This window comes from Porcisia hertigi, chromosome 18 (genome assembly GCF_017918235.1).
Source record: "Porcisia hertigi strain C119 chromosome 18, whole genome shotgun sequence".
NCBI lineage: Eukaryota > Euglenozoa > Kinetoplastea > Trypanosomatida > Trypanosomatidae > Porcisia > Porcisia hertigi.
In genome coordinates this window covers 458,184-485,218 of record NC_090577.1, presented here as the reverse complement: position 1 = coordinate 485,218, position 27,035 = coordinate 458,184, and the positions used below count along the sequence as shown (strand labels likewise).

General features: G+C 55.1%; 7 protein-coding genes across 7 annotated transcripts; all 7 read right to left on the bottom strand.

Moving 5' to 3' along the window:
• Window positions 1-225: 225 nt before the first annotated feature.
• On the bottom strand, window positions 226-561 carry JKF63_06601 (uncharacterized protein; the record flags this gene model as incomplete). The annotated part of the gene is made up of 1 exon (XM_067902550.1): window positions 226-561. One exon carries the CDS (start codon window positions 559-561, stop codon window positions 226-228), a length of 336 nt encoding a protein of 111 aa, XP_067757967.1.
• Window positions 562-8,621: 8,060 nt separating this feature from the next.
• Window positions 8,622-9,752, bottom strand: JKF63_06600 (uncharacterized protein; the record flags this gene model as incomplete). The annotated part of the gene is made up of 2 exons (XM_067902549.1): window positions 8,622-9,524; window positions 9,555-9,752. The coding sequence occupies 2 exons, from the start codon at window positions 9,750-9,752 to the stop codon at window positions 8,622-8,624; spliced, it is 1,101 nt and encodes a 366-aa protein (XP_067757966.1).
• Window positions 9,753-10,630: 878 nt separating this feature from the next.
• JKF63_06599 (uncharacterized protein) lies at window positions 10,631-14,113 on the bottom strand (the record flags this gene model as incomplete). The annotated part of the gene is made up of 1 exon (XM_067902548.1): window positions 10,631-14,113. One exon carries the CDS (start codon window positions 14,111-14,113, stop codon window positions 10,631-10,633), a length of 3,483 nt encoding a protein of 1,160 aa, XP_067757965.1.
• Window positions 14,114-16,398: 2,285 nt separating this feature from the next.
• Window positions 16,399-17,106, bottom strand: JKF63_06598 (uncharacterized protein; the record flags this gene model as incomplete). Its single annotated transcript, XM_067902547.1, has 1 exon — window positions 16,399-17,106. The coding sequence occupies one exon, from the start codon at window positions 17,104-17,106 to the stop codon at window positions 16,399-16,401; it is 708 nt and encodes a 235-aa protein (XP_067757964.1).
• A 1,768-nt stretch (window positions 17,107-18,874) lies between these two features.
• On the bottom strand, window positions 18,875-19,942 carry JKF63_06597 (uncharacterized protein; the record flags this gene model as incomplete). Its single annotated transcript, XM_067902546.1, has 1 exon — window positions 18,875-19,942. One exon carries the CDS (start codon window positions 19,940-19,942, stop codon window positions 18,875-18,877), a length of 1,068 nt encoding a protein of 355 aa, XP_067757963.1.
• Window positions 19,943-21,163: 1,221 nt separating this feature from the next.
• JKF63_06596 (uncharacterized protein) lies at window positions 21,164-23,707 on the bottom strand (the record flags this gene model as incomplete). The annotated part of the gene is made up of 1 exon (XM_067902545.1): window positions 21,164-23,707. The coding sequence occupies one exon, from the start codon at window positions 23,705-23,707 to the stop codon at window positions 21,164-21,166; it is 2,544 nt and encodes an 847-aa protein (XP_067757962.1).
• Window positions 23,708-24,536: 829 nt separating this feature from the next.
• Window positions 24,537-25,475, bottom strand: JKF63_06595 (uncharacterized protein; the record flags this gene model as incomplete). The annotated part of the gene is made up of 1 exon (XM_067902544.1): window positions 24,537-25,475. One exon carries the CDS (start codon window positions 25,473-25,475, stop codon window positions 24,537-24,539), a length of 939 nt encoding a protein of 312 aa, XP_067757961.1.
• Window positions 25,476-27,035: the final 1,560 nt, after the last annotated feature.

Sequence of the window (27,035 nt, the reverse complement as noted above, 5' to 3'; positions counted from 1 at the left end):
TATATATATATATATATATAAACATACCCATAGGGTGGGGGCAGTCGATCGTGTCTTCCGAGGAATCGCCTCACGCTCCCTTGGTGACAGGTCCCCTCTAGTGCGCTCCAAATAAGAGAGTGTGTGTGTGAACAAAAAGATCTGTTGCCCCTCTTTTCTTCATGTGCCCCACCAACCTCGACAGGTGAGTCCCTCTCCGCTCTGACACGGCATTATTGCCCACCATCATCGGCCCTGAGAGGAGCCTGTCGACATGAGGACTGGGGGCACAAGAAGTGCCTGAAGCTCACTAACATGCTGGGCGTGAAGCAGCGCTGCCTTGGCGGCGTCATTACGGCGAAAGTACACGCGAGTTAAGACGGACAAGAAGAGCGTCGCTGTGTAGATGATGGCACCGTTGTAGCATGCCTTCGCCTTCTTATCTCGGTCCCAGCCGTTCTCTACAGCCATAATAGCAAAGGAAATGGCCTTCTCGCTGAACATGCGGCCGAAGAGCACGAGATGCACAATGCCTAACAGCGAGAAGACTGCGCAGCACGTGGCACACGAGTCGTACCCCATATTTCCAATATACGTGTGATCCCTGTTGAAAACAGGCTCTTGTATTAGGGGGGTCTCTGGGGACGCTGGTACACGAAGGGACCGGTGATGTGTTGTCGCTGCACTGAGAAGAGAAACGAAGAGTGGGAGGGTTGGCAACTCAGTAGCGCCTGTGAGCGGTACTAAGTGTGATGCACAAACTCAAGAGCAGCCAACACACAACGAGATGGCGACTAGACGCTATATATACAAAAACAAAAAAACATATATAAGCTGCACCATAAAATCGAAGACGAATTCGAGGAGAGAGACGCCCAAAAACTCACTGACAACCAAAAGAAGCAACAGAGGAGCCCTCTCCTTCCTTCCTTCGCTGTCTGTCTCGATATTACGTTACTTGTAATGTGCTGCGATGTCAAGCCCTTTGTGTGTGTGGGGGGGGGGGGGTAGACGGGGGAGAGCAGGCGTTGCCTCACTATCCAGATGACTAAGTGCAGACTGACCAATTCAATGATGTATCAACGCCAGACGTGCACACAGCAGAGCATGTTGTGGTTCGAGTTTGGAATGTATGTGTAATATGTTTTGTGTGTTCGCGTGATTTGGTCGGCGGGAGGGAGCTCCCATCGCCGTTGCTCACCAGTGGAGGTGGAGGGGGCAGGGAGGGGGGGAAGCAGAATGCAAAAGTATAAAAGTATAAATGAAAATGTAATTCACACCAGAGAGGATGTTGAAAGAAGACTACATGAAGAGCAAGAGGAGAGCCCCTCGGTGCAGGTAGCGTGTGCATGACAAGCGGAGGGGGGGGGAAGGGGGGGAAGGAGGGGATAACGAAGACACCCATACGCCGACACGCTGACCTCCTTTTGTCCTCCCGTTGCTACGCTCCTCCTCCTCCTCAGAACCAACCCACCCACCCACCCACACAGATATCCACCACTGGAGTGACGAGAAGGAGAGAAAAAGAACATCCGCGCCTATGTTGGGCAGGTGTGGTGGTGGAAGGGGGGTACAGGGCCGTCCCTATTTCCATATATATATATATATATATATATACATATATAGATGCTTTGTGGGGGGGGAGGGGGGGAGACCCGGCGCAGTTTTGTCGGTGTTATAGAGCCTTACAGTCTTCCGACACGCACATATTGACAGATGCATCGATAGCAAGAAACTATCATCGCAAGACCCGGCACAAACAGACATATAGAGACAGGAGGGAGGGAGGGGGGGGAGAGGGGGAATTGCAGATGGGGAGACCGAGAGAATCACGAGGAGAGGACTCGTGACATAAATAAAACACCTGGCGATGACAGAGATCGTGCAGATCGCTGATGCTGGTGATAACAAAACCTGGCTGAGTACCTAAAACAGAGAGATACGCCTACAAACGTAGCACAAGACGATTTTGAAGGGGGAAGTCGCTGGACTTGCGCTCGCTTTAAAGGGGTGCGCCTATGCGCAAAGAGCAGTGCCTCGCACGCACACACTCCCTCGTAACCCTATTCCTTACTTTCGTCCACGTCCCAAGGGCCAATCCCTCCTTCACTGTTCGCCAAATGATATCTCACAACCCCTCACCTCAGCACACACGCAGAGGCACACCTACGCAGCTCGAAAGGAGAAACACACACGAGCTACCTTGCACCCCCCCCCGCCTGAACACAAAAAAAAAATCATCAAAACATCACAAGAGCAGGCACGGAAAAAAAAAACATCTCTCTCACACGCGGACTGGAACAGACAAAAGAACAAACAGGGAGGAGGGGGAGAGGACAATGATGGAAAGACTATGAGGTATATATCACACATACACACACACACTCAAAGCACCACACGCGATGCCCATACTCGAGAGTACCGCAGCAACACGAAGACGCTTCGCGACTTATCAGCCTTTTTTTCTGCTTTTGTAGCCCTCTCTGCCAAGCCTATCACCAATATATGGTCGACATCTATACATGTGCGAACATATACGGATTAAGGTGGGCGCACACCCCAGCCACAGCTCACCTGCCTCGGGGTTGCAACACTGCCCCTGTACCAGTGGACAGCCCCCACGGCAAACCGTGTCCGCCGTTCATTCAGGCCATGCAGCTAACGGGCCCTTCCCTGTTCCTTCCTCGTCCATCCCCCCCCCCCTCTCCGAGGTCTGATATGTGTCAAGCGAAGGCAAGCCCAACGGCGAAGCAGCCGCATGCGCCGCATCCAAAAGTGATGACTCGTCGCTCGGATAGGGCAGAGGGAGGCGGCCATGCGCACACGGCATGGGGAACCCCTCTCCAGCGCGCGAGGGGGGGGGGACACGCACCCAGACCGCAGTGCGCAACCAGGTGAACCTCAGGCCACCCCCAAGCGATTCGCGGATCGCGCGTGGCACAGCCAGGCATACCGCCGAGTCGCCCCGCCCCACCAAAAGCACAGGTGAAGTGGGGGGGGGGGGCACCACACCACGTTGACGCTACCAGTCCACACGCCGCTGCGCGAAGTCATAGCAGGAACAGGTGCCCGCGCGGCCCCGCAAGCCCGCTGTCCCTGCCCCCCCCCCCTCCCTTCAAGCCTCCGATTTTCTGAGAGCGCATATACACCTCAGGTTACTATAATGCGCAACGCTGCTTTCGCAGGGGGATTTCGGGATCAACGGCCCAACCGCAATACTGGTCAACAGTGTAGCACCACGCGGTGGTACTGAAGGACATGGGACTCGAATAGCGCCGTGCGGGAGGAGGAAGAGAATCACTCGACAGACCCCCCCCCACTCGTACAAGAACGCCGGCCCACGCTTTGCGAATAGAGCCGGTTGGCGGCCTTGAGCGCCTCCGCACCAAGCAAGCCAATGTGCAGTATCGAATAGAACTCGACTCTGGGAGAGTTAAGGGGGGAGGGGGGGGGGGGGTCATGATGCTCTTCGCGGTACATCCGTGGAACGAGGAAAAGGGGGTGAAGACTCCCCCGTGTGAGGCACTGGGTGTAATCAAAACAGCCGCCCACGATTGCGTCAGCTCCACTGTTGGGAATTGCTAGGAAGCAGGTTGCCGGGTGGGTGGAGCCGCCCTCCCCCCCCCTTCCCCTCACAAAAGTGCCGCTGAACTGTCCATCGTGAATGTTGCCCCGCGCTTGGGTGGGGGTGCTTTGGCGACGGATTTACGGTGGTGGTGTCGCGGGTGGACCTGCGTCGACGATCCGCCATTCCTTGTTTGGCACGTGTTCGGGTGGTCGTGCTACTCGGGGGTCGATGCTTCGCTCTGGGGACCGCGCGTCCTGGCCTCTTCGTTGCGGTGGTGGGGGCGGCTTACCCGGAGGGGAAGGGGGGGGGGCAGTTGCGCAACAACGGTGCGGCTTCCACCCAGCCCGCCAAGAAATGCAGAACAGGCCCCCAGGCACCGTTGGCGGCGCTGAGCCCACAACACCCCCCCAAAAAAAAAGCATGAACAGCAAGCTTGAAGGCGTGGTGGCTGTGGAACCCTACTACATCATGCGGGGAAGCCCCTGTTGCCTGAGAGGGCTCGCCCACTGCCACTCACCAAAACGCGCGGCATCTTCCCAGACAGGCCGGGTTCTCTCTTCGCGCCTAGTGTCGAGTGGTGCCGATTGGCGCTCACTCCGGCGGTGGGGCCGTATATGTGCAGCCGGGCGTGGCGCAGACGCGTCTGAAAGGAGTCGAAGCCGCAAAGCCGATCCGTCGCGGGTTTAACATTAAGCCCCGGATGTCGGCGGGACTATGCACAGGGCGGTGCCCTGCCGCGTGGGGGCTGCGAATTCCTGCCCCGGCAGAACGCAGACGAGCACCGAAAAGCCACCATGGAGCTGGAACAGCCAAGACCGTTTCACGCCAATTACAGCTCCACCCAAACCCCGCGGCACTCTGTGCGGCCTCCGCCCGGGATTTCGCGCAGGGACACACCCCGGCACCACAAATGCGTGCAAAAAGGAAAATAGTCGGCAGGCGTCTGTGTCCACTGAGCCCCCAGCGCGATTCGTAGCGAGACGGCGCCGTGTCGAGTATGACTTTCCCTTGCCACGACTTGGCACCACCCCGGGCTGCTCTCCCCACATAAAGGGCCCGAAACCACGGTACCCGATAACGCGGTGCGCGGCCCTTTGGTTTCACTACAGTCGTGTCACCAGGCTACTTTATATAAAGTAATTGGGAGCATCAGAGGATCAGCAACGGAGAAACCAAAAAAAAAGATAAAAGCGGCTTCGTACAGGCGAAAAGAAGAGGGAACGCCCATGCCGATATCATTACACATCTGGATAACACTAACGCGTGCAATAGTGCAGAGGCGGAACGACCCCCGCCCGCCAAAAAAAAAAAACTCCAGGTATGACGACCATCACGGAAGAGGCAAAGAAAGTGGACAACAGACAAAGCCAAACACACTTTTCCGGTAAAAATCGACCAAAAATAATTCCAAAAAAGGCCATGCACCAAATCACAAGAAAGACACGCTGCAGAGAAGGGGAATAAGCGTGTGTGTGTGTGTGTGTGCGGGATGGGGTCGTCGATAACTAACCTTCACTTCTGAATGCATTGATACGCGTAAGTCGAACGCCTTTACTTCTCCGCCTTGTCGTTGACTTTTCTTGCCCTTTAAAACGGGAGACCTGTGCGGCACTTGTCTTGGCTGAACACCCATCAAGCGCACACACACACACATACACACAAAATAGCTACAATACGGGGGAGAGATGAAAAAAGTAACCAGAACAGTGGGTAGACAAGGGGACAAGACGGGGAGGAGATACACCAACAAGATTGTGTTTGGAGAAAGGACTGCTCCTCTTTTTCTGTGGTGTGTGTGTGTGTGTGTGTGTGTGTGTCGCAAAGGAGAGGGGGGTGTACTCGTTGAAGATACAAAGATCTGATTTTGAGGTGAAACCAAAACCAAAACACAGCGACGCAACACAATTTTCTCGAAAGAAAAACGGTGCAAAACACCGAACAGGAGCGTCAACACACACACACACACACATACAGAGTCCAGAGAAGACCAAAACGAGACAAATAAAGACGACACATACACGGCAAAAAAAAGAGTCGCACATGTAAATACGGGAGAAGGGACGGAAAGGGGGATGTTACATTCAACGCAACATGGGGAAGAGATCCACTAGGGAGGAGGAAGAGGGCCACGTCCACCGATAACAGTAACAGACCAACATCTGGCATGAAGAGCATCTAAATCCGGAAGCGCAAAAAAAAAACGGAGTAGACGCACACACGCACCCAAAAGGGAGGACTGAGTACAATATGGGCGTCGCTAGGCCTAATGCACGACGAATTTAATGTGAGCTGTCAACCAAAGAGCACACGACAAAACCACCCCACTCGCGTCAAAACGTGTTGAGATACATACTTGTGGGGAAAAAAACACACAAATAACGTGAAGGCTTTAGCCGAGTGTGCCTTTTCTTCTTCTACCCCAGCCCTACACTCAAGACCGGTGCGTGGTTGGCCTCTCCCCCTTTCTTGTTCCACCTTTGCCCCGCTGCCTTTTTCCTTCTTCCGCATGCACATCCGTCCCAGTCCCCCACAACCGCTTCACATTCATATAGACCTTTGGTGCAGCCCCCCCCCCTGGGATGATGGGGTTCACATTGGCGCGTGGAATCCAGAGTGGAGGAGGGGGTGGGGGGTTAGTGCTCCCCTCCCCCCCCGCCCCCCCCACACACACACACCTTTTATGAGAGCCCATGCCGCCCTTCTTCCCCTATCAATGCCACAACCATCTCCGATGATGACCAAGTACGCCCCGCCCTCCGCCTGCGGCATGGAGAAATCAAAGAGATTAGTCGCTGCCCCATGTCGGTGGTCGGGTCCTCGATAGCCGCGTGTTGGAGTGGGCCCAGAACTGTGAACCAGGTTGTGACCTGCGTGTGGTTGGCAAAATACCAAGATGACCCCAAGGCATCTTACTTGGCCCTCGCAGCCCGCTGGTGGTGGTGAGGGGAGGGAAGAGGAGTTGAACCCAGATAGGATGTTGTCGGCATGGTCAATACCTTGAAAGCGTTAAGGACATCTCTAAAGCAGCGAAGAAGAAAAATTGAGAAGGGAAAAGCAGGAGGAGGAGAGAACGCTGCACGTGGGACCCAGGGACACGCGAGCGCGCCTATCCAAACTCAGAGAAAGCCGCACAAATATATATGCTGTGGTGACCTTGTCCACAAATAATAAAAAAAAAAACACTGAGGGGAGACGCACAGAACCAAGGCAAAACGAGGAGTGAGAAGAGGGAGAGCTTTAGAAGGCGTCAGTGTTGTACGGATGCGTTTGTGGGGAAAGGGGTCAAGACATCTGCCAGCCGACTGTAGCAGGAAGGGCGGGAGAACGAAGACACGGCAATATATGGGGAGAACACAAGTAAAAAAAAATGGCAAGCAAAAGGCACGAAAACAACGCAAAACGGAGAGAAATGTTAGGCAAATCCAAAGGAAAGAGGAGACCCCGAGGTAACAACACACGGAGATCACTCTTGAGGTGAGTGATGAGGAGCACACGCACATAAACACACTCAAGTACACACAAGCAGGTGAGTCAGGGGAATAGGAAGAAGCACAGCGATCTAGAGAGCCCCCCTTCGCTTGACACAGCAGGGTGAAGAGAGCGGGGTGGAGAAGGGGGGCGGGGCAGGCCCAACAGCAGCAGCAGCAGCAGCGGCACCCTTATTCAAGCAAAAAAAAAACATCATACCGAGTCAGCCCATGATCAAACTCGTCAATAAGATCACCACCATCACTCCCTTCTCATCTTTTTTGATCCTTCACTAAGCGCCGACTTCAGTCTGCTGCGAGACCGCCTGGCATTTCTGCTGCCTCTTCTCAGGTGCATGACACACACACACACATACACATGCACATGCACAGACCTCTGTCACATCACGGGAAACCCTCAAGCAAGAGACGCCAAAAAAAAGGAGGACGAAACGGAGAGGCGAGATGGCGGCCGCGGAGGCCAAGACAGCGATGAGCCCTGTGCACTGTGGCCCTCCCTTTTAATGTCATCCCATGCCTGCCCCCCTCCTTTCCTGACTGCTGTACTGCCTTATTTTTCTTTTGGTGATCATGCTTCCCGGGGCACCCAACATCACGTGGGTCTGAGTAGCCGGTGAGTGAGTGGGTGAGTGCGTACGCTTGAATGTACACGTCAGTTAGGCAGATGAGCTGTTCTCTCCTCCCCCCCCCTCCGCTGCCACCGCCACCCTCTCCCCTCCTCGTGTATGAGTGAACTTGATGCCCGAGGAGAATACAGGTTTCCTTCGTTTGTGCGTGCGTGTCACTGGGGCGCCTACAATCGACCCGTGAAGATGTACCCTCACCTCCCCAAAAAAAAAAAAAAATCTCACGGCAATGGCCAACATGCTCATGTGAAAGCCGATCTGCGGCACTCACTGTCTAACGAGAAGGCGCGCCAAGTAGTAAAGAAAGGACTGAGTGCAAATCCAATGCAGAACAAACGGAAGCAGCGTCAGAAAGTCTCGCACATGAGGGATTGCACAGCGGTGTAGAACGGTAGCGGGGAGGGCGAGGAGAGAGGAGGAAAGGGAAGGGAAGGGAAGGGAAGAGGCGGAAGAGAGGTTACCCCAAAGAAAGTAAGGGGAAAAAAGAAGAAGCAAACACTAAGCAGACAACATTCACATGCACGCATCGACCAACAGACAAAGACTGAGAAGACCTATTGAAGCAAATGAAAAAAAAAACGAAAAAAATTTGAAGCTTAGAAAAATCTAAACCTAAATTTTTAAAGAGAGAAAAAGGAAATCAGCCGTCAGGTAAGAGAAAAGAGGGCCTGGACACTTCCATCACGGTGTGTAGACTCCTGTGCAGCACTTTTTTAGAACATCTCCCTCTCGTCTACCTCTCCCTGCCCCCTGCCCCCCTCCCCTCCCCCCTCTCTCCCAATCTTGCCGTTTTTTTGACGCCTGCTCATGTCTCCCTCCTCAAAAGACAAGGGCCCCTCCGCTTTCGGCCTTTGCTGTGTGGTGCCAGGCCACTTAGCTCTCCACCACCACCACCACCCCCTTCCCTCCCCTTTTCTGTTGTTTTTCTCAATAGTTTTCATCGCCGCCTTCTGCGCTGGCCTAGGCAGACTCAGAGACGGATTTATTGCCCAGTGAGGGCATGTGTAGCAGCGTAGAAATGGGGGCGCGGCAAACTGGACACACGGGCTTGTGCTTTAAAAGCTGCTCGCCGCATTCCTTGCACATGCACATGTGACGGCAGGGCATCACGGCAGTGTCCTTCTGGTTTGTCAAGCATATCACGCAAAGCCCGTCCTCCTCCTCTTCGATTGCTGAGCCGATCATCACGGCACCACCGCCGTTGCCGCTCGCGGGTGTCACGCCATCGTTGTCCGCACCGTAGAGATTCTCTACTGTGTAGGCGCTGCCACCAGCCGTCACAATTTGACTGATCACGCGGCGCCTCGGATTCTCCGCGAGATCAACAGAAGTGTGCTCGGTATGCTCCACCCGCGTCTCCTCGGCGCTGTTGTTGTTGTCTCCGCTGCCCCCATCGCCCCTCGCTCGAAGCTCAGAGGTTTTGTAGCGAAGCACGATAGCGCACGGAATCTGCTTCGGGTAGTGCTTGTTGTACACCTTCTCTTTCTCCTCCATGGAGCTGACGTCAAGCTTCAACGTAATCTTTCGGTTCTCCTGTGGTCCGCTGAGTAGAGTCTTGACGGGTTCCAGCTTTGGTTTGTTGGGCTTGTAGAGCACAATACCACCCTGTACAAACTCCTTCACGCCCGTGTGGATCTCGTAGGTCAGGGATTCGCACGTGCTTGTGATATAAAATGTCAGCACCTGCGTTGCGGGCACATAGCTCACTGTGGATGCCTCTACAGTGGCCAACATCTTGACCATCTGACCCTCCTGCACGCCGGTGCGCTGGTTGCCGTTGTTGTTAGTGATGCCGTTGTCCCCTGTGGCGCTGCTATTCCCATTCGGCTGCTGCTGCTGCGGCGGCTCAGGCGGCTGTTGTGGCTGTTGGGGAGCGCCTTGCGGATTAGGCGACAGCCTCTGTTGGGGCGAGTTGGTGTTATTGGCATTGCCCCCAGGCGGGTTTCGTTGACGAGCGCCACTATTGTAATACTGATTCGCTAAGTGCGACGGCATACCTCTAGGGGCCTGCCGCCCTGTTATCGAACCATGACCTCCCCCGCCATGACGCTGCTGTGCACCCTGGCGTTGCGTAGAGTTCTTCCCTCCCATGGTAGAATATGTGGAGTGGGTGTTGAGGGTCTGTGTGTATGTGTGGGATGCGGCTGCTGGTTGTAAATAGTAAGTGATAGGATGTGGCACGAGTAGAAGTGCTTCGTTCTCTCGCAGCGTCGAGTGTGTTGCCTAATGGCAGTGTTGGTACTCAAACTTTCTTGGATGTGTGTGTGTGTGTGTGTGTGGGGGGGGGGGGGTGAGAGGGGTGAGAGGGAGGGGATATGATGCAAGAAAGTGAGGGTGTCCGAAGACAGATATTCGATGATGGAGTACAAGGAAATGAGTGAGTTTCTCTCTCTGCGTGTTGGGCCGTGGAGAGTGTGCGTGTGTGTGTGTGTGAGAGAGAGGCGTGCGTTTTTAATGGTGTACCGGTGATGCGGTAAAATGGCAATGAGGAAGCGGAAGATGGAGGAGGACACACACACACACAAAAAAAAGGGGTGAAAGAGAGATGCCACAGGCAAACTGGCGCAGAGAGAGAAAGAGGGGTAGGGGGAGAAAAAGACAGCGCACACACCCCACAGTTTTTTTCTTTTCTTGCTACTCCCCCCCACACTTTTTGTTTGTTGCGTTTTTCTCCTTCCACATGACGTGCTGCCCCTCCCAATAATAAACGAAAAACACGCAAAGACCCTCCTTCCACACACACACACACCCCTCCAGCGACCCACTCGAGTGTACACGCGTGGAATACGTGTGGGCGGTCGCCGCGACGTCCGGTCTTGGCCCCGCTAAAAACCCTCTCCTGGCTCCAGACCCTTCCCCGCACCTTCATAACTATTGATTTCACTGCTCGGTTTACAGGACTGGCGTGCTTGGGAAGAAAGAAAACAAAATCGAGTATGTCGCACCCGTGAAGTCGTCCAGGTGAAGCCTTAATCACTGAGACCATAGTGCCGCACAGCCGCATTGCCACGGCGAACCACTCCCTGTCCGCATTTGTGCTTCTGCGTCGTGGTGGAAGCGGTGGCAAGCTGTTCACGAACCACCTCTATCTCGTGCTCTAGTGTGGTCAACCGCTCCTGCGCCTGCTGCGCTGAGATTGACTGCGACGTAACGGGCAAGGACGATGGCCTGACATAGCCACGGGTGGAGTGCACAACAGGTGACTCCCTCAGTGTCGATGCCTCGTCAGCGCGAGAGCTGCGCCGCGTCGCGGTTACCTCAGACACCTTCGCATTCCGAGCGCGAGGCCTGTCCACCGGCTCGTCAGCGGGAGCTGTTCCCTCCTCCAGTGACTGGAGAGCTGCTGCCAGGAGCTGGGGGGAGACACGTACGCCGGTTGAGTTGGCAACGGGGATGGTCGTCACGGATCCTTGCGCCAGGCGAGCGTTGGTGCTGCCGACACGCAGCCGGTATGCCTCACGCAGTTGCGTCTTGAGAAGCGAGTTGAGGTCCACCAGACAGGCCTTTTCCGCGCTGAGAGCTGCGACGTCCTGGTGGGCCAGCTGCAGCTCCTTCTTGAGGCCGTCGCGCTCACGCAGCACGGTGACAAGTTGGTGCTCCAGCTGCACGCATTGCTGGCGCCACACCTCCGACTCCTGCAGGAGGTGTGCCGTCTTAGAGTCGGGGAGTGCGGGCGGCACGGACACGCCAGCCGCGGGCGACTGGTCCCCACTCCCTCGCTTGCGATGCTGCATCAGGGGCTGAGCATCGCTGGCTGGTGAAGAGGAGCCCGTTGAACATGATGAAGCAGCTGAGGCAGTGCGCGAACGTCGCGGCGGCTTGCGACGGCGGCGTCGCTGGCGGTCCAGCTCACGCACCATCTCTTCGTAGGACTCGCGCATACGGCTGTACTCGGAGCGCATCTGCCTCTGCTGCCGCTGCAGCGCACGAGAGACGTGGTCGCTAAGGGTGACAACGCCGGTGGCAGGGCTGGCATGCGCGTCGAAAGAAGGTAACCCTGTTTCGTCGTCGGCGACGAGCACCTGCACTCGCAACATCTCAGTTTGCAGTCGCACCAACTCTTCCTCTTTGTCCCTCAACGAGTCCTGCAGTAGCTGAGCCTCCGCCCTGGCCTGTGTCAGCTCCTGCTGCAACGCTACACACCGCTGTTGCGTCTCTTTGGCTGCCTTTATGACTGGGTCGTTCTGCAGCTCAGCTGTGAAGTGGGACACTTGCAGGCGCACTTCTGCGTTGGTGTGCTCGAGCTCTGCCACGCGCTTCTGAAGCTGCTCCCTCTCTGTGCGCAGCGTCTGCAGCCCATGTCGATCCTCCTTAAAATCCTCCTGTAGGTGATACTGATCCTCCAAGGCACGGCGTGCGGCCTCACTAGCGTGAAGCTCGCGCGTGAGTCGCGCTGCCTCAGCCTGCGCTCGCTCCACCATGGCTTGCTGCATCTTCTTACTCTGTTGGGCCTCTTCCTGAAGAAGCTGCAGCCGTAGTTCGACCTGTCGGCATTTCTCCTCCCACACGGAGCACTCCTGTCGCCCATTAGTCGCAGTCTTATTCTCCTCCGCCTTCCAGCGACACACCTCGGCCTCCAGGTGATGAACCTGTGCCCTCCACTTGTCACTGTTCTCTGCCGCGGAGACGAGCTGTTGGCGGGCCGCCTCAGACGCCTCCTGTGCGCACTCCACCTCGCGCCGCAGACGTGTTGCCTCTTCGGCGGCCAAGCGGCGCTGCTGTTCTAGCTCTCTTTTCGTCTCGTGCAACACCTGCTCTACTGAGCTGGCGGCCGCCATCGCCTCATCGCTGCTCTTGAGGAGCTCGTGACGCTCCTTTGTGAAACGGGTGACGTCCTCGTCGTAACGCGCGGTGAGGTGCTGCAGACGCTCCTGTGCCTCTGCCAGCATGGTCTGGAGGCGAGTGCGCTCTAGCTCCGCGCGCGAGGCGCGGCCTGCTTCTTCTCGTGCCGTCGTCTCTGCAGCGATGACGCGTTTTTCGGCATCACCGACAACCCGCACAAGTCGATCCTCCAGGTCCTTTTTCGCAAGTGTCGCCTCCTGTGCGAGAGCCTCGTGACGCTGCTGGGTCACAGCAAGCTCGTGTGCGAGGGCAGCGTTTGACTCCTCCATCGCCATGATACGCTTGTCGGCCTCGGCTTTCTGTTGGCGTGTATCCTTTAGCGCCTGCTGCAGCCCCAACACCTCCGACTGTAGCCGGGAAACCTGCTGCTTGTAGCGGTCCTCCGCCCCCATGGAGGCCAAAGCTGTGCGGTCAGTCATGGCGACACGCTCCTCCTCCAACGCCTTGGCGCGCTCCTTATACCACGCGTGCTGCTCCTCCATCTCCTCCTCGAGAGCCGCCTCCCTCGCGCGAACCGCCTCCGCTAGGTAGCGCTCCTTTATTGCGTAGTCCTTCTGCACTTGTCGAACCGCAGCATCACGTTCCTCCTCCACCTCACGAACCCGCTGCCGAGCCACCTTCACATCACTCTCTGCTGTCTCGATCGTCTTCTCCATGCGCGTCGACTCGTCTGCCAGGCGCTTCAGTTCGCGATACAGCCGTTGCAGCTGCCCTGACGCCTCCTCTAGTGCAGCATCGCGCTCCGCTATGAGGTTGTAATTAAACTGGTAGTCCTCCTCAAGTTTGTGCAGCCGCGACGACAGCGTGGCGACCTCCTCATCACGCAAAGCGAGAGAACGCTCCAGAGACTGTACGTGGTGCTCCACCGCATGACGCAGCTCACTCTGCTTTTGCTCGATCTCGACGTAGTCCACGCTGGAGACGGGAGAGGAGCTGCGGTACCGGGCAGGCACAGCTGACGGCACCAACGGAGATGAGGACACCTCGGTGTCATGCTGCAGGGTGGGATTAGATAACAAATGCGCGCCGCCCATAGGCGCTACGGCGGTAATCACGCTGGTTGACGGAGCCGGCGGAGGACGGCCAAGAATGGAAGAGATCGTTCCTGAGGTGCGCTGAGACGGCCCCTTGGCCTCCAGAGGACGTGGGTGCACCTGCGGCTGCTCTGGTAGCGGTTTTTGCTGCTGAACTCGTGCAAACAACGCCTCTGTGGCCACTGCTGTGTCGAAGAGTAGCGACGGTCGCCGCAGCGCCGGGGGAGCCCCCGCAGCGGTGACCAGGGCAGCATTCTCACTCAGCAACGCAGAAGCATCGCCTGCAATTGACAGGGGCTCCCTGGACTCTTGCTGCTCTCTCTGTAAACCCCGCTCGCATCCTGCACTGTACGCAGAAGATGCGTCGTGTTGAGCAGCCTCGCCCACCTCATCACGGTCGTTTGCCAAGGCAGCTGTGGCACGACAGGCGGATCGCATGTCCAAAGAGGACATCGCTGCCGTTATCGGGGGCGCGCGAATATCCGGGTGCTGCGCTACACCTGTTGCGCTAGCGGCAGGAGCGTCTATAGTGCCCAGAGCCGAAGCTTTCAGTGGGGGTAGTGAAGATTTTTCCATCTCTAGTCGCCGCTCTTGAAATGTGGGATATCGCAGTCGTCGGCGCCAACAAAGTGCGGAGCGGGGTGCGCTATAATAGTGTGTATCCGCTGCACACGGGCTCGCCCCAATAGACCTCCTCTCCCCCCACTCCCACCTCCGGGCGCACAAGCACACACTCACAGAAGCACGCGGAGAGGAGAGGAGTGAAAGTGGAAACGTCTTTGAACCAGTAGAACACACACACACACACAGAGAGATCCGAGCTCACAAGCCGAGACAGTTGAAAGCCAATACAATCCAGTATCGCTTCCCCACTCCGTTCTCTCTCTCTCTCGCTCTCGCTGCTGCTACTGCTGCTGTTTTGGTTTTGTGTTTTTCGAAATAAATTTGCGCGCAGAAAATATTCTTCCAGTCTCTTCACATACGGGTATGGGTACAACAATCTATATATTTCTATCTGGTTGACCAGTGGGGAGGGGAAGGGGAAGGGGGAAGGGGGGAACGAGCAGAGGAACGATCTCTGCGTGTACGAGCGTTTTTTTTGTGTGTGTATCTGTCTCCCCCCCCCCCTAATGGGAAGCACTACTGTTCTGGAGTAGCTCAGAGAGGGACCTGTAACGAAGACTGTGTGCACTCGGTCTACGTTACACCAGTGGAGCTTGGGTGCCAGTTATTTTCTGCCGTAATGCGGCGGCGTGACTGTGTCCGTGTGTCCGGACTGCCTGTGAACAACAAAAGCAAAAATTGGCACATCACCTCAAATAGGGGTGGATACACGCATTGACGTGAGCCGAAAAGGGAAGTAATGAAAAGGGGGTGGGGTGAAAAAGCGTTAAAGGTGCGATACAATGCATAAGACGGAACACACGCAACACTCTTTTACATGCCCAACAAGACACATGCGTGCGCCCCTCCATTTTTTTCTCCTCCCTTTGTTGCGTTGACTGTTTCCCCCTCTTTTGTCCCCCTACACCTGCGGTAACCCAAGGCATCTGCCTTCCCGCCCCCTCCCCCCTCCCCCCCCCCCCCCCCCCACACACACACTGCGACCATCGTCTCAGATGAGAGAGAGAAAGGGATGATCACAGAGAAACGAAAACGAGCCAAGAGAGGACAAAGACCAGCGAATCACACACAGCTCCCTCTAGCGGAAGGCGGCCGTAAACGGGGGAAGGGGGGGGGGGATACAAAAAGTCCCGCAGCTACGCCTCTCCATCTCCAGCCCCGCCCACCACCACAAGGACTGCCTTGTCCTTCCGTTAAACGCATGATTATCAAATGGCTGCCTTTGCATACATGTCGTGCTCTGTTGTCTGTGTGTGTGTGTGTGTGTGGAGGGGGGGGAGAAGTAGGAAGGCAAGAGAAGAGGGGGGGGAGCACCCCCCAAACATTGACGTGGATGCATGGGTGTGTGCGTGCGGGTGAAGCTAGTCATTGCGACAGCGCCGCTCGGCATTTGTGTCGGATAGCTCTCCGATATCGCCATTATGTTTTTTTCTTTGTTGCTCAAATCGCCAAAGTCAACCGCGTCAGCACAAGTATCAGAACAATTATTAAGGCAACAAAAACAAAAACGGTGCAGTGCAAATAACCCGCGTGCCCTCCTATTCCAGAACAACACACGCAACAACAAAAAGGAGAGAAGCAAAAACAGTGTGCCTCGCTGGAAAAAAAAAAGACAGGGAGTAAGAAAAATGAAATCACACACGCGTGCATACAAACAGAGAATAGGCGATTGGGGCTCAATCTATGGCGCATCCGTTTGCGGGGTTGGGTGGGTTTAGCGCCAAAGGTAACGGTCTCCGTGTGTGTGTGTGTGTGTGTGTGTGTTGGGGAGGGAGGAGGGGGGAGGGGGGGAGGCGGTAGGCTAATACAAAAAAGCAAACAAGAAAAAAAAAGTAATACAAAGGGAAAATATACACAGCAGGCAAAAGGTGTCATGGACAATGCATAAAATACGATGGAAGCACAACGAAAACAAATGGGGGGAAAGAAGCACTTCGTGACTGTAGAGAACGTGGCCAACGCCACCCCCCGCCTACCTTCCCTCCCTCCACACGCGCAGACAGACCATCTATTGCACGGCGCCGCATTTTCTCAAGATGGGTATTCCGTTGAACATTCGTCTGGCTCAATGAAAGCTCTCGCGCTCTCTCCCTCTACCCCTTATTTTATTCCCTACATGAGCGCACAGATCTTTTCTTTGTTCCCCTCCCCCTCCCCCCTTTCCAGAAAAAGAAGTGAAGACAACCCATTGGAGAGGGCGAGTGGGATCGAAACGCCAAGCCAGTTCAAAGAGGAGATCAGCAGCATGTAAACTGCGAAGACTCCTCGTTGTGCTGCTCAACACGCTCGCCACGCGGCGCAAGGACACCACCCCGTGCACCTCCAGCCCCACCACGGTTCCCAAGGCCCTGATCGAGTAGCCTGCCCGCTAACACGAGAAACACCTGCTCCACGTTGTTGTTGTCTTTGGCAGATGTCTCGAAAAAGCCTGCGAGCTGCTCCTCGGCTGCGAGGCGCTGGCCATCCTCGAAGGACACCTGCCGCAGCGACTCCAAGTCCTTCTTGTTTCCGACGAGCATGATAACAAGTGACGGGTCAGCGTTGGCGCGAAGCTCCCTGATCCACGTCTGCGCCCTCTTGAGGCTCTCACCATTCGTGATGTCATACACAACAAGAGCGCCGCAGGCACCGCGGTAGTAAATCGGGGCGAGAGAACGAAAGCGCTCCTGCCCAGCCGTATCCCAGATCTCAAACTTAAGCGCGCGCATCTGCTGCTGAAGAGCCTGGCCAGTGGCGGCACCGCCAGGGGAAGCCGCAGCGCTTCGCGACGGCGGCACCATCAGCGTCTTAGATAAGAAGGCAGCCCCGATGGTGGTCTCCTGGTTGTTTAGGAACTCATTCCGCGTAAAGCGGAGTGCGATAGAGCTCTTGCCCGCACCGGACTCGCCCAGCATCACGATCTTTGCGGAGGTAGCCTCCATAAGCTGAGGTGAGTGGGTGTTCATTGTTGCGAAGCTGCTGTTGAGCTGTGCCCTTTGGTGTACACGATTTCCTTCGCGGTAAAGAGGGATAGCACGGCGTGGGTGTGGGTGTGAGTGTGAGTGTACACAAAAAGCTCTCGTAGCTCGTACGTGTCGCGATCTACCTCGCTTCTAAGCGTGCCCTAGCTCAAAGTTGAGCACTGTAGGTGAGCGCAACGCGAATGATAAGGCCTGGGTGTATGTGAGCCCTGATGGATGTCTTTTTTGGGGGATGGGAAATGAATGCACACAACACAAACAGGGAAACTCGAAAATATTTGTATAATATATATGTGTGTGTGTATATATATATACCCTAGGAAGTATGTACGTGTGTGCCTGAATAATCCACGGGAAGTACAAAAAGCATGGGGAAGCGAAATGCAAAACGAAAAACGAATGGAAACGTGAGTTATTTGGAAAATCAATCAATAAATGGATATGGGGCGACTAATTTGGTGCGTTTTTTTTCGTTTTTGCTGAGCTTAGAAAGTGGAAAAGGGAGTCCGATGACCAGCAACTTGGTTTTTTTGTTCCTGCCTCTTCTTTCTTTCCAAAGATAACTGGAGTTATGACCATGTCGAGGAACGGTAACCACACCCAAGATGTATATATATGTATATAATGATGACAATAAACGAGGGGGAAAGAAATGCGCAAGTGAGAAAAGGTCGGGAAAAAAAAATAAGGGAGCATAAAAGCAGAAGAGAAGTTGACTCTGTGGGCAGTAGACGAGAAGCGCATCGAATGGGCCTCCAATGCCCGGGGAAGGGGGGGAAGGGGGGGGGGGGGCCTCCTCCTCCTCAGGCAGAACACGTGGATGGAAGATTGATGTGAGGATAGCAGCAGCAGCGACCAACATTAGGTGTGCAGCTGACGAGAGAGAAACGGATGCAGTCTTTCTCGCCGAGGCGAGAGACACCCGGTGTAGGTGAAGAGGTGCAGTTGTTTGCTCATGGTTTCCCCCCTTTTATAAGAAGGAAGGGAGGAGAGAGGTGATAATGGGAAGTGTGGAGAGAGATGGCAAGGCGAAGGGAGGCGGTGCAAGAGGGAGGAAGGGGGGGGGGGGGGTAAACCCCCCATCCTTTGCCCTCCGTGTGAAACACAAAAAGTACAGACAAGCTAAAATGGTGACAAGTCTCTTCCTATTACTCCACCTCGCCCACTACCAAAAGGAGTCGTAGGAGATACTATAAGATCGAACGCGTGTGCGCGTACTTCCTCGGATATAATGAGGTGTGTCCATGAGAAAAGAGAAAGCGGTGGGGGGGGAGATGGGAGAAGCACATCGCTCAGGAGGCCAAAGTCGCTTCCCATGAAACTGTATCCCCCTCCCCGTTCTCAGGATAAGGAAAGAGAAGAGCGACAGAGAAACAAGAGAGGGATATTAAGTCGTTTTGACCGTTACCGACGCCTGCAGTGGGGATTGCCAAGGACAGGAAAGAGAGAAGGTGGGGGTGGGGGTGGGGGTGGGGGAGTAATGGCACCATTGGGAATGTACACGCGCCGCAGCAACAAAGAAAAGTAAAATTAAGTGCAGGTTCATGAAAGCGGTGAAGAAAACCGAAAGGGTGTGGCCAATGTAAAAGCAAACCAACATGGAAACGGAGTTTTTTTTTTTTTTTGGGGGGGGGGGGGGGGGGGCCACGACGCCAAAGATGATAAGAAGAGAGAGGCAACACTGACGTACATGAACGCCTACATAGCCCCGATGCACCCCCACCCCCCCCCACCTCGTTCTTTTCCGTCTCAATCACATGACTTGGCATCCCTCACTTGAGGATGACATCGAGGGCAGCGCTTTTTTTCTCCCCAAGTCACGCACTGTTTCAATTACACACTGAGGCAGGGCTTGAAGTGGTGAAACAAACAGAATCGTGCGCCCCGCAGCACCGACGGCACTCTTTCCCACCACTGTCGAGAGGGGAAGAGGGGGATAGTAGGCTGCGGCAGCCTTTTGATGAATGGGAAATGTAACAGCGAACATGTTCCATGGCTTCGTGGTGCAAACAGCGGGTGAACTCATGGCGGCATGATCCACCGCCGTATCCAAGAGACGACCCAGTGCGTTGCTCTTGGGCATGAAGATATAGAAGGATGGCACTGGTTCGAACGCGTCGCAACCGGTGCTATTGTCCTCCTTAGACGCAGAGGTAGGTATGAGGAAGCACAGGAGGCATGTCACCATGTCCTCCGGCAGCTCTGTCGCCTTTCCAACCGCTTTTTCGGGAGTGTTGGAGGGGTTACTGAGTATGCGTGCCACGGAAGCTGCCTTTCCCCCCAGCGAAGACACCAGCGCGCTTGCATCATGTTTCGAAGAGGACGACGAGACGGTGCTGCGAGCGGCGGCGGCGGCGCGACATTGGTGCTTTAGAGGTCCGCGGTGCTGAAGACAAAATGTCTGGCCACATTGGTCACACCTCACCCGCGTTTCGGATGCTTCGTGACAGTCTAGAATGCTGCACGGCCGTACGGAGCCGCCCAAACGACGACCACCCGCCTGACCGAGGCGCCCCTTCGCCGCAGAAGTGCCAGATGATGAGCTCCCCTGTGGTACATCGAGACATCCGCGGTCCAGATGCCGTGACACGGCCTCGTCGAGGTTTTGACGGGGGTACTCCAACGGCACCACACGACTGCATATGGGGCACGTAGCGACCCGCACATCCGTCACAGCAGGGCACTGGTGTGCGCTTTGGAAGAGGTGGGTAGAACAGAATTGCCTGTGGCAGTTGGAGCACCGCGCAGGCAGTAGATCGATCTCTGTGCAGCCCTCATACTGACATAGCTGTTCATCTCTGTCACACACGCCAACCTGCATGGTGCTAATTTCAAAACTGGGAAAAATAAAAAAGGGGTTTGAACAAACGGAAAGAAACTTAATATTTTGTAAGGGGGACAAAAAAAAGGGGTGGAGGCAGCAGGCGATGGCAGGGAGGAAGGGAGGGAGGAAGGGAGGAGGTGAGGTGAGGTGAGGTGAGTCAAAAATACGGACCTATTTGAGAAAATCCGCACGCCACAGCGTCCCGCTCCTTTGGCCAGGCTGTCCGATAAGGAAAGCAAAAGAGTAAAATATGACCGAAGTAACCCAATAGGGGAGAAAAAAAAGGGGCACGCCCACAGAGACGAATTTTTTTGTGTTCAAAAGAGAAACAGAGAAACTCTCTCCTTCGAGTTATGGGAACGAGATAGACGCGAGATTGAGGACACGAAACAACGCCTGTTGCACTGAGTGAAACACAACAAAAGGGAGCGCGAGAGGGAGACAACTAAAAGTCGCCAGTAATGGACACTCGTGAGAGGAAGGAGAGACTAAACCACAAGTATGGTGAAAGGTGCAACCTAAGCGACTGTTGATGTGCGCTACACCTTGAAATTCTTTTGCGTCGAAGAAAACCCAAGAGGCGGCCGAAATCACCATATATATATATATATAGATGGACACGCGTAAAAAATGGACGAAGATGTTGAGGAAAACGGAGATCGAAATGAGAAGTGTAGGGTAACTCGTTCCAGTGGCAAAGAGGCCTCCTCTTGTGCAGTCTTTGGAAAACAAGCTCATGTCATGATCCTCACCTTGATGGAAGCCACGCCTTTAACGACAAGCCGTTGCAGCGGGAGAAAGTTTGGCGCACATTCTTCCCTGGACGTGCTATGTGGGTGTTTCTTTCTCTTTGGGAGGGAACAAAAGGGAGAGGGAACCCAATCGCCGAATTCACCGCAAACACAACTTGTCTCGGTAGAGACGGAGCCCAGATGCTGCCCTCTCTCTTCCCACCCCACCACCTTTCTTGTACACGTAATGAGAAACCCGTCAGCGACTGTGTTGCTACCACGGTGGTTACGGTTTTGCGGGCTTAATCGGTGAAAGATGTCCATTCTTTGCTTAGGAACAGCGTGTTAAAACGTTAACGATCGACAATCCACACAGACACCATAGCGTCATCGATGGCGATCCCACCCGACAGAAGTCTCGATAAACTACTGGCGTGGAAACACACACAAGTTGCACACCAGACCACAGTGTGTGAAGCTCCCGACTCTACGCATCCTCTGCCTGGTCTTTTGGTGACACATCCGCGATCGCATCGCTCGCAGTGTTGCCGCACAGCGAGGCACGCTCTACATTATGAACGCCGAAGTACGTCATAAGCCCAAACGCACGCAGAGAGCCGTCGACGGCCAGCTCCAGTTTGTGCGCGCTCAGCGTCGCGCTCATGTACCACGGGCCAACGGATGCGTCAGCCAGCTCGTCGGAGATGACGCCTACCAAAAGGCATCCCACCTCCACCTCGCTTTTGAGAAGCTCCGTCACCTCCTCGGCAGGGGTGCCCGTCAGAGCGTTACTCTGCGCCAGCAACGCCTCGAGGAGGCCGCCAGGCTTGACCAGGGCTTTTGGATTTGCGTTAGGAGCTACAACAGCAGGGTCTCCGCCCAATAGAGTCCACCAGTGCTCTCGAATGTAAACATGGCCGTTTCGCAGCAAATCCTCCAGTATCCGCTTATGCTTTGAGACGTGGAGGTGCAACCTGCGAGCAGTAAAGCGTGGGGCTAGAAAAGAAGCAGACTCGACCACCGCGCGCCACCGGCAGGCCGCAGTGACCAAAAAATTACCGTCATATGCCTCGAAGGCACGCACACCAACGGATACCACTTCCACACCAGGGCCCTTGTACGGACGGGTGCGGAGCACCATATCTGCCAACGCAGGAGTCGCGAGTACGATGCGGCGCGTTGGTCCACCGTTTGGATTGAGATGATACAGAGGTATGAGGCCTGTCCCTGCCGAAGAGGCAGCGCCGTCATGGTAGGCAAAGCTCGCCGTATCGTAGCGATCAAAGCCGTAGAAAGTCGATATGTTCACCCACACCTCGTCCTCGACCCCAACAGGGGCCCACAGCTTGCCCTTCGTCCACTGGTTCAGCTTGGGTCGCACCACCGTGGGAGCTTTCCAGCCCACCTGCTTTACTTTTCGGAACGCGGCCACGAAAAAGCCGCCGGTGTCGTCGTGATGCGGCATAACACGCAGAACCTTGCGGCCGTCATACGTCGAGGGCAACACTGGCGGCTGCAGTCCCTCGACATTGGGGGAGAGAATACCCCCTGTCGAGTGAAGGCGAAATCCTTTCTGTTGTAACACCTCGTTGACGTCGATAAGCTCAACACTGTCGCCAAAAAGACCCAACCCCGTGCAGACCACCTCCTCGTCCTCCTTCGGGTTCATGCTGCAGGTGCTGTACACGAGAATGCCCCCAGTGGCCAAGAGTTCGAGGCCGCGGAGCAGCAGAGCACGTTGGGTTGGCACGAGGGATTTCACGTAGCTTGCCGACCATGTCGTGGCGACAGAACGCTCCTTACGGATGGTGCCGTCGCCGCTACAGGGAACATCGCAAACGATGCGGTCGAACAGCCGCTCCTGGGGCTCGGTGCTCGGGTTTGCAGGATCGTCGAGGTACAAACGCGGCCACTGCATACCATCGCACCGAGTAGTCATCACATTCGGGGCGTGGTAGCGCTTCAAGCGTGCGGGCAACGTCTGCGTGGCCTTCACTCGATCCTTTTCGTTTGCGATGAGCACTCCTTGACAGACGTATGCTGACCACCCACTACCGAGCATCGCGTCCAAGGCCTGGAGTGTTTTGCTTCCGGGTGCTGCGCAAAGATCGATGACGGTGTGCTGCGGCTGCACATCCAGCACAAAAACCGGTATCGCTGACACCACTTCCTGGAATGACACGGCGCTAGCAGCGTGCAGCGTGCGGCAGATGTACTCCACACGCTTGTGGCTGTGGTAATCGCTATTGCTGCAGGAATATAGACCAGAGTTGGGCGGAAAGGAAGCCACAGGACTCACCACGGCAGCAACCTCGGGTGACCTAAGGATGCGGGTTGCGAGGGCCTCCAAAACACGCTCGCTGTGATGCAAGCGAAGCGTCATTGGAAGCGGTGTGGAGATGCTCTGAACGAACGCCAGCCACTCCGAGCCGACGTTCTTGCTGCTACCATTGCTTGTGGTCTCTGACTGCTTGGAGTTGACCTCTGATGGGGGTGCGGCTTCGGCTGCTGCAAGTCGAGCTACAGCAGAGGACGGGTCTTCCCCATGCACTATGGCTTCAAATCGACTGCCTCGGTAATACTGCAAAAGGGGTACCGTCTCGTCAAGCGGGCCGGCCGCAGCAGCAGTGCAGCGTCGCTCATGGACACTTACTGGGCCCGACACCTGGGAAAGAGCAAAGCACAGCTCCGCCACGTTGATGCGGTCGACTGTGGACTGACTGCGAGGCACTCGGCGAGTGATACGAACCACATCGAAAGCGCCATCAGGACACGCCTCCTCGCCTAGAGCAGACAACAATTTCTGAATTCCACTGCCGTAGATCCACGCATCGCTTGCATCAACACCATGCCCACTGCCCGCCCCAGCACACGAGATATGCGACTCTGCGCTGTCCTGTGCAGTGTGGGCATATTCTCTTACAAGGTAGCTGCGTGCGTCCTCGTCGGTTGGAATGAGCTGGGCCAAGTTGATCAAGGCAGGTGGCAGCTGCGCGCGCTCTCGATGTCGACGCTGCTCGCGACGCTTCATGATGAGTGTCTTGTAAATGAAACGCTCGCTAGACACTACCAACAGAGGATGAAGTAAAGAAAAAAAAGAAGGGGGCGGAGGGGTGGCAGAGAGAGTCAATCGACGCGAAATAGAGAAATCGTGAAAAGAGGAGGAGGCGTACAAGACCAGAGCAAACAATCCGTAACGGAGAAGCAGAGCGTGTGGTTGAGCACTTGTCTCGAAACATTAGCAGAAGAAACCGCTGAGTTTGACAAAGACATGAAGCTATGTGCCGTACAGTCGCCAGTGACACCAGGGCCATTTTCGGGGCGCACCTGAAAAGGAGAACCATCACAGCGACAATGTTTTCGGCGGAGCTCTTTCTTGCGGATCTCGAGAAAATCTCAGCAACAACGCATCGCGTGTATATATGCGTGAACCTGCCATACACCCCCCCCCTCCCCCCTCTCTCTCTGACGCTTATAAGTGAAGGGTGGGGCCATGGGCTGCCACTTCAGCACCCCCCCCCGTCCAATCGGGGAAGAATGTGAGGGAAGAATCGACGCAAGAAATATCGCTAACGGCGCTCCCATCATAATGCACACACTTTGATGCAGGAGGTGGCGTTTGAGGGGAGGGGAGCAGCAAGGCAGTGGGGAGTACACGGAATAGGTGATCCTGGTTTGATACCCTCCGCCAGAAAGCCAGCACGCACAGTCGAATGAGTCGCTGTCCGCGAGAAGGAAAATGCCCCCCCCCCCCACCACCACCACCACCACCACCACCCTCCGCGGCTAAATGCGGGATCAAGGCTGCATTCAAGAGTTTTTCTGTGCCCTCAGTGTTTTGTTACAGGATTCCTCGGTGCCTACACATCCCAGAACGCTTTTCCGTCCGCATTTCGCAGCTCTCGATCAGCGCCGTGCCGCAGCAAGTACCGGCCAATCTCCTCATTGTTATCCGTGGAGGCGTAGAAGAGCGCGGATTCGCCGTGCTTGTCCCGCAGATTCATCCACCGCCGATGCACTGCTTTGTTGGTCGCATTGTTCTTCTCACTAGTCGAGACAAGAAATTCAACGAGGTCCATATGTCCACGGCTCACAGCCCGATGAAGCGACGACTCACCTCTCCGATTCTGATGCATCAAATCTGCACCCCTCTCCAACAAGAAGCGCACGACGTTCAAGTGCCCACGCCCCACAGCAAGAAGCAGCGGTGTTTGCCCCGTCGCATCTTCGGCGTTAACAAGCACGGTGGTGATAGAAGCCGGAGTCGAGTCAGCGGGCTTCGAAATGCCGGACATACCAAACAAAAGTTTCTCCGGCCCTCCGTCTTTGCTCCCCTGCACAGGATCCACCAGGTCAGCACCCCCACTGTTCTGTAGCTCAGATGTGGAGGATTGCTCAGCCTCTTTCTGCTCCATGAGGGCGGTAAATGCAGTCACACTTCGGTCCAAGATCTCGCTCAGCAAGTCGAGCGGTGTCCCAACGGTACAGGCGGTAGCAAAGGGCGTGCTCCACCCCTCATCTTCAGTCAGCACAGGTGCATTGTATGGTGCCTGCATCAGCTTTCGAGCCAAGTCAAAGTTCTTGAGTGCGAGAGCCCAATGAAAGGCTGTGCGTCCGTCATTGTCCCGATAGCCCCACAGTCCGTGAATGTTCGAGTGATCAGTTGCAGCGGCTGTCTCTTCACCTGCTGCTCCCTCGGACGAAGATGCAACCGGCACGGGCTCTAAGGGGGCCACCTGACGAAGGTGAGCGATGATGGCATCGATGTTGGAGTCCCCGCAAAGTTCTGAAAGATGCATGGCTGATGTACGATGGGTATGCGCTCGCCTACGGGATTACGAGTCCACCTGCGGATGTGGTCCTGCGTGAGAATGAAACAGACAACCAAAAAAAACGGAGACACTCCCCCTGTGTGTGTGTGTGTGTGTGTGTGTGTGTGTGTCAGGCAGTGGCGGTACGTAAAGGACACTTCAAGAATGGAAAGCGCACTGTTCCGGTTGTGTAGTTACAGTGCGCCACTGTAGCGAAGAAGTAGAAAACGCCCGCCGGACTCCGTCGCGAGGGGCGCCTCCCGGAAAACAAGAAAAAAAAAGGGCGGAGTGGAGTGGAGTGGAGTGGAGTGGGCAGAAAAACAAAAACAAAAACACCAGTGGAAGAAGCTGCCGAGGATGGTACACAAACACCGCAGAAAAGCGAAGGAAACCAAAGACGGGGAGGAGAGAGATTGTCAGAGAGAGAGAGAGAACGTCCTCTGAGAGAAAGGAAATAAATTTAAAGAGGCAGACGGATACACCTCTGGCACTGTGAAATGTTAGGGCAAGTTTATCAGTGTCTTCGTGTGCAGACCGTGAAACAGGGAAACAAAATTAGGGCAGACACTGAAAAATGTTGTGGGGCAAGGCGCTTCGAGACTTTGTCGTCTCGTTTCCCTCAGGCAGAGGGAAAAAAGGGAAGAATATCGAAACCGAGAAGCATCGACAAACCTGGGCGATGACCAAGAAGAAGCGGAAGGGAGTGGAGCTGTTGAGTTCGAAAAAAAGGTCCTGCACACCGAAGGGGCGCTGTTGTGCGCGTGAAACAGATAAGAGCCATAGTCTGGCTCCCAAGTTTACGCGACAGAGATGAGATCATTGCGGAGAGGTGCCAACAAGACCTTTGTAAGGTCTTCAACTCGCAACGCGTGGCCTCAACGAGAGAAGTAGGACAACGGTAGATGTCACTCACGCTCGTTTCCATTTCCCGTAGCCCGATCCTCGCAGTGAAAACGACCTGGTCTCTCTTTTTTCCATGTCCAGATGGGCCTTGCACCGCCACCACCACCACCGCGACCCCCTACACACACGTCTTGGGGAACCGTAGTAGCCAAAGTAACGGAGAGGAGGAGAAAAACATGCCGCCGCTGCCTGTGGCACCTCTCTTCAGTGAAACTGAAAAGCATAATCTACGATCCAAGGAACAAAAAGAAAAAAAATGCACAGGGCTGCCAGTGACCTCTCGGTTGTTTGGGAACAAGAAGTGGAGTAGTGAATCGCGAGGGGGAGAAGGGAGGGTAGATCAAGGCGCTCTGAGACAAAATTCATGAAAACCAGGAAAGCGTGTAAACGGGTGAGGTAATGCCTGCGCATATGAAACAAAAAAAAAAGTGGCAGCTAGAACAGCAACATCAACAAAAAAAAAAAACTGATGAGGACAACAGCAGGGAGGAGACACGACGACCAAAGCGAAATTGAGTGCCCAATAGAGGGGGGATGGGGGAGAGAAAATCTGTGGTGGTCAAGAAGGAAATGTAGATAAAAATGAGGTGAAGAAAAATTAAACAAAAAGCTGGTTACAACTACATAAACACACACCCCAGACAC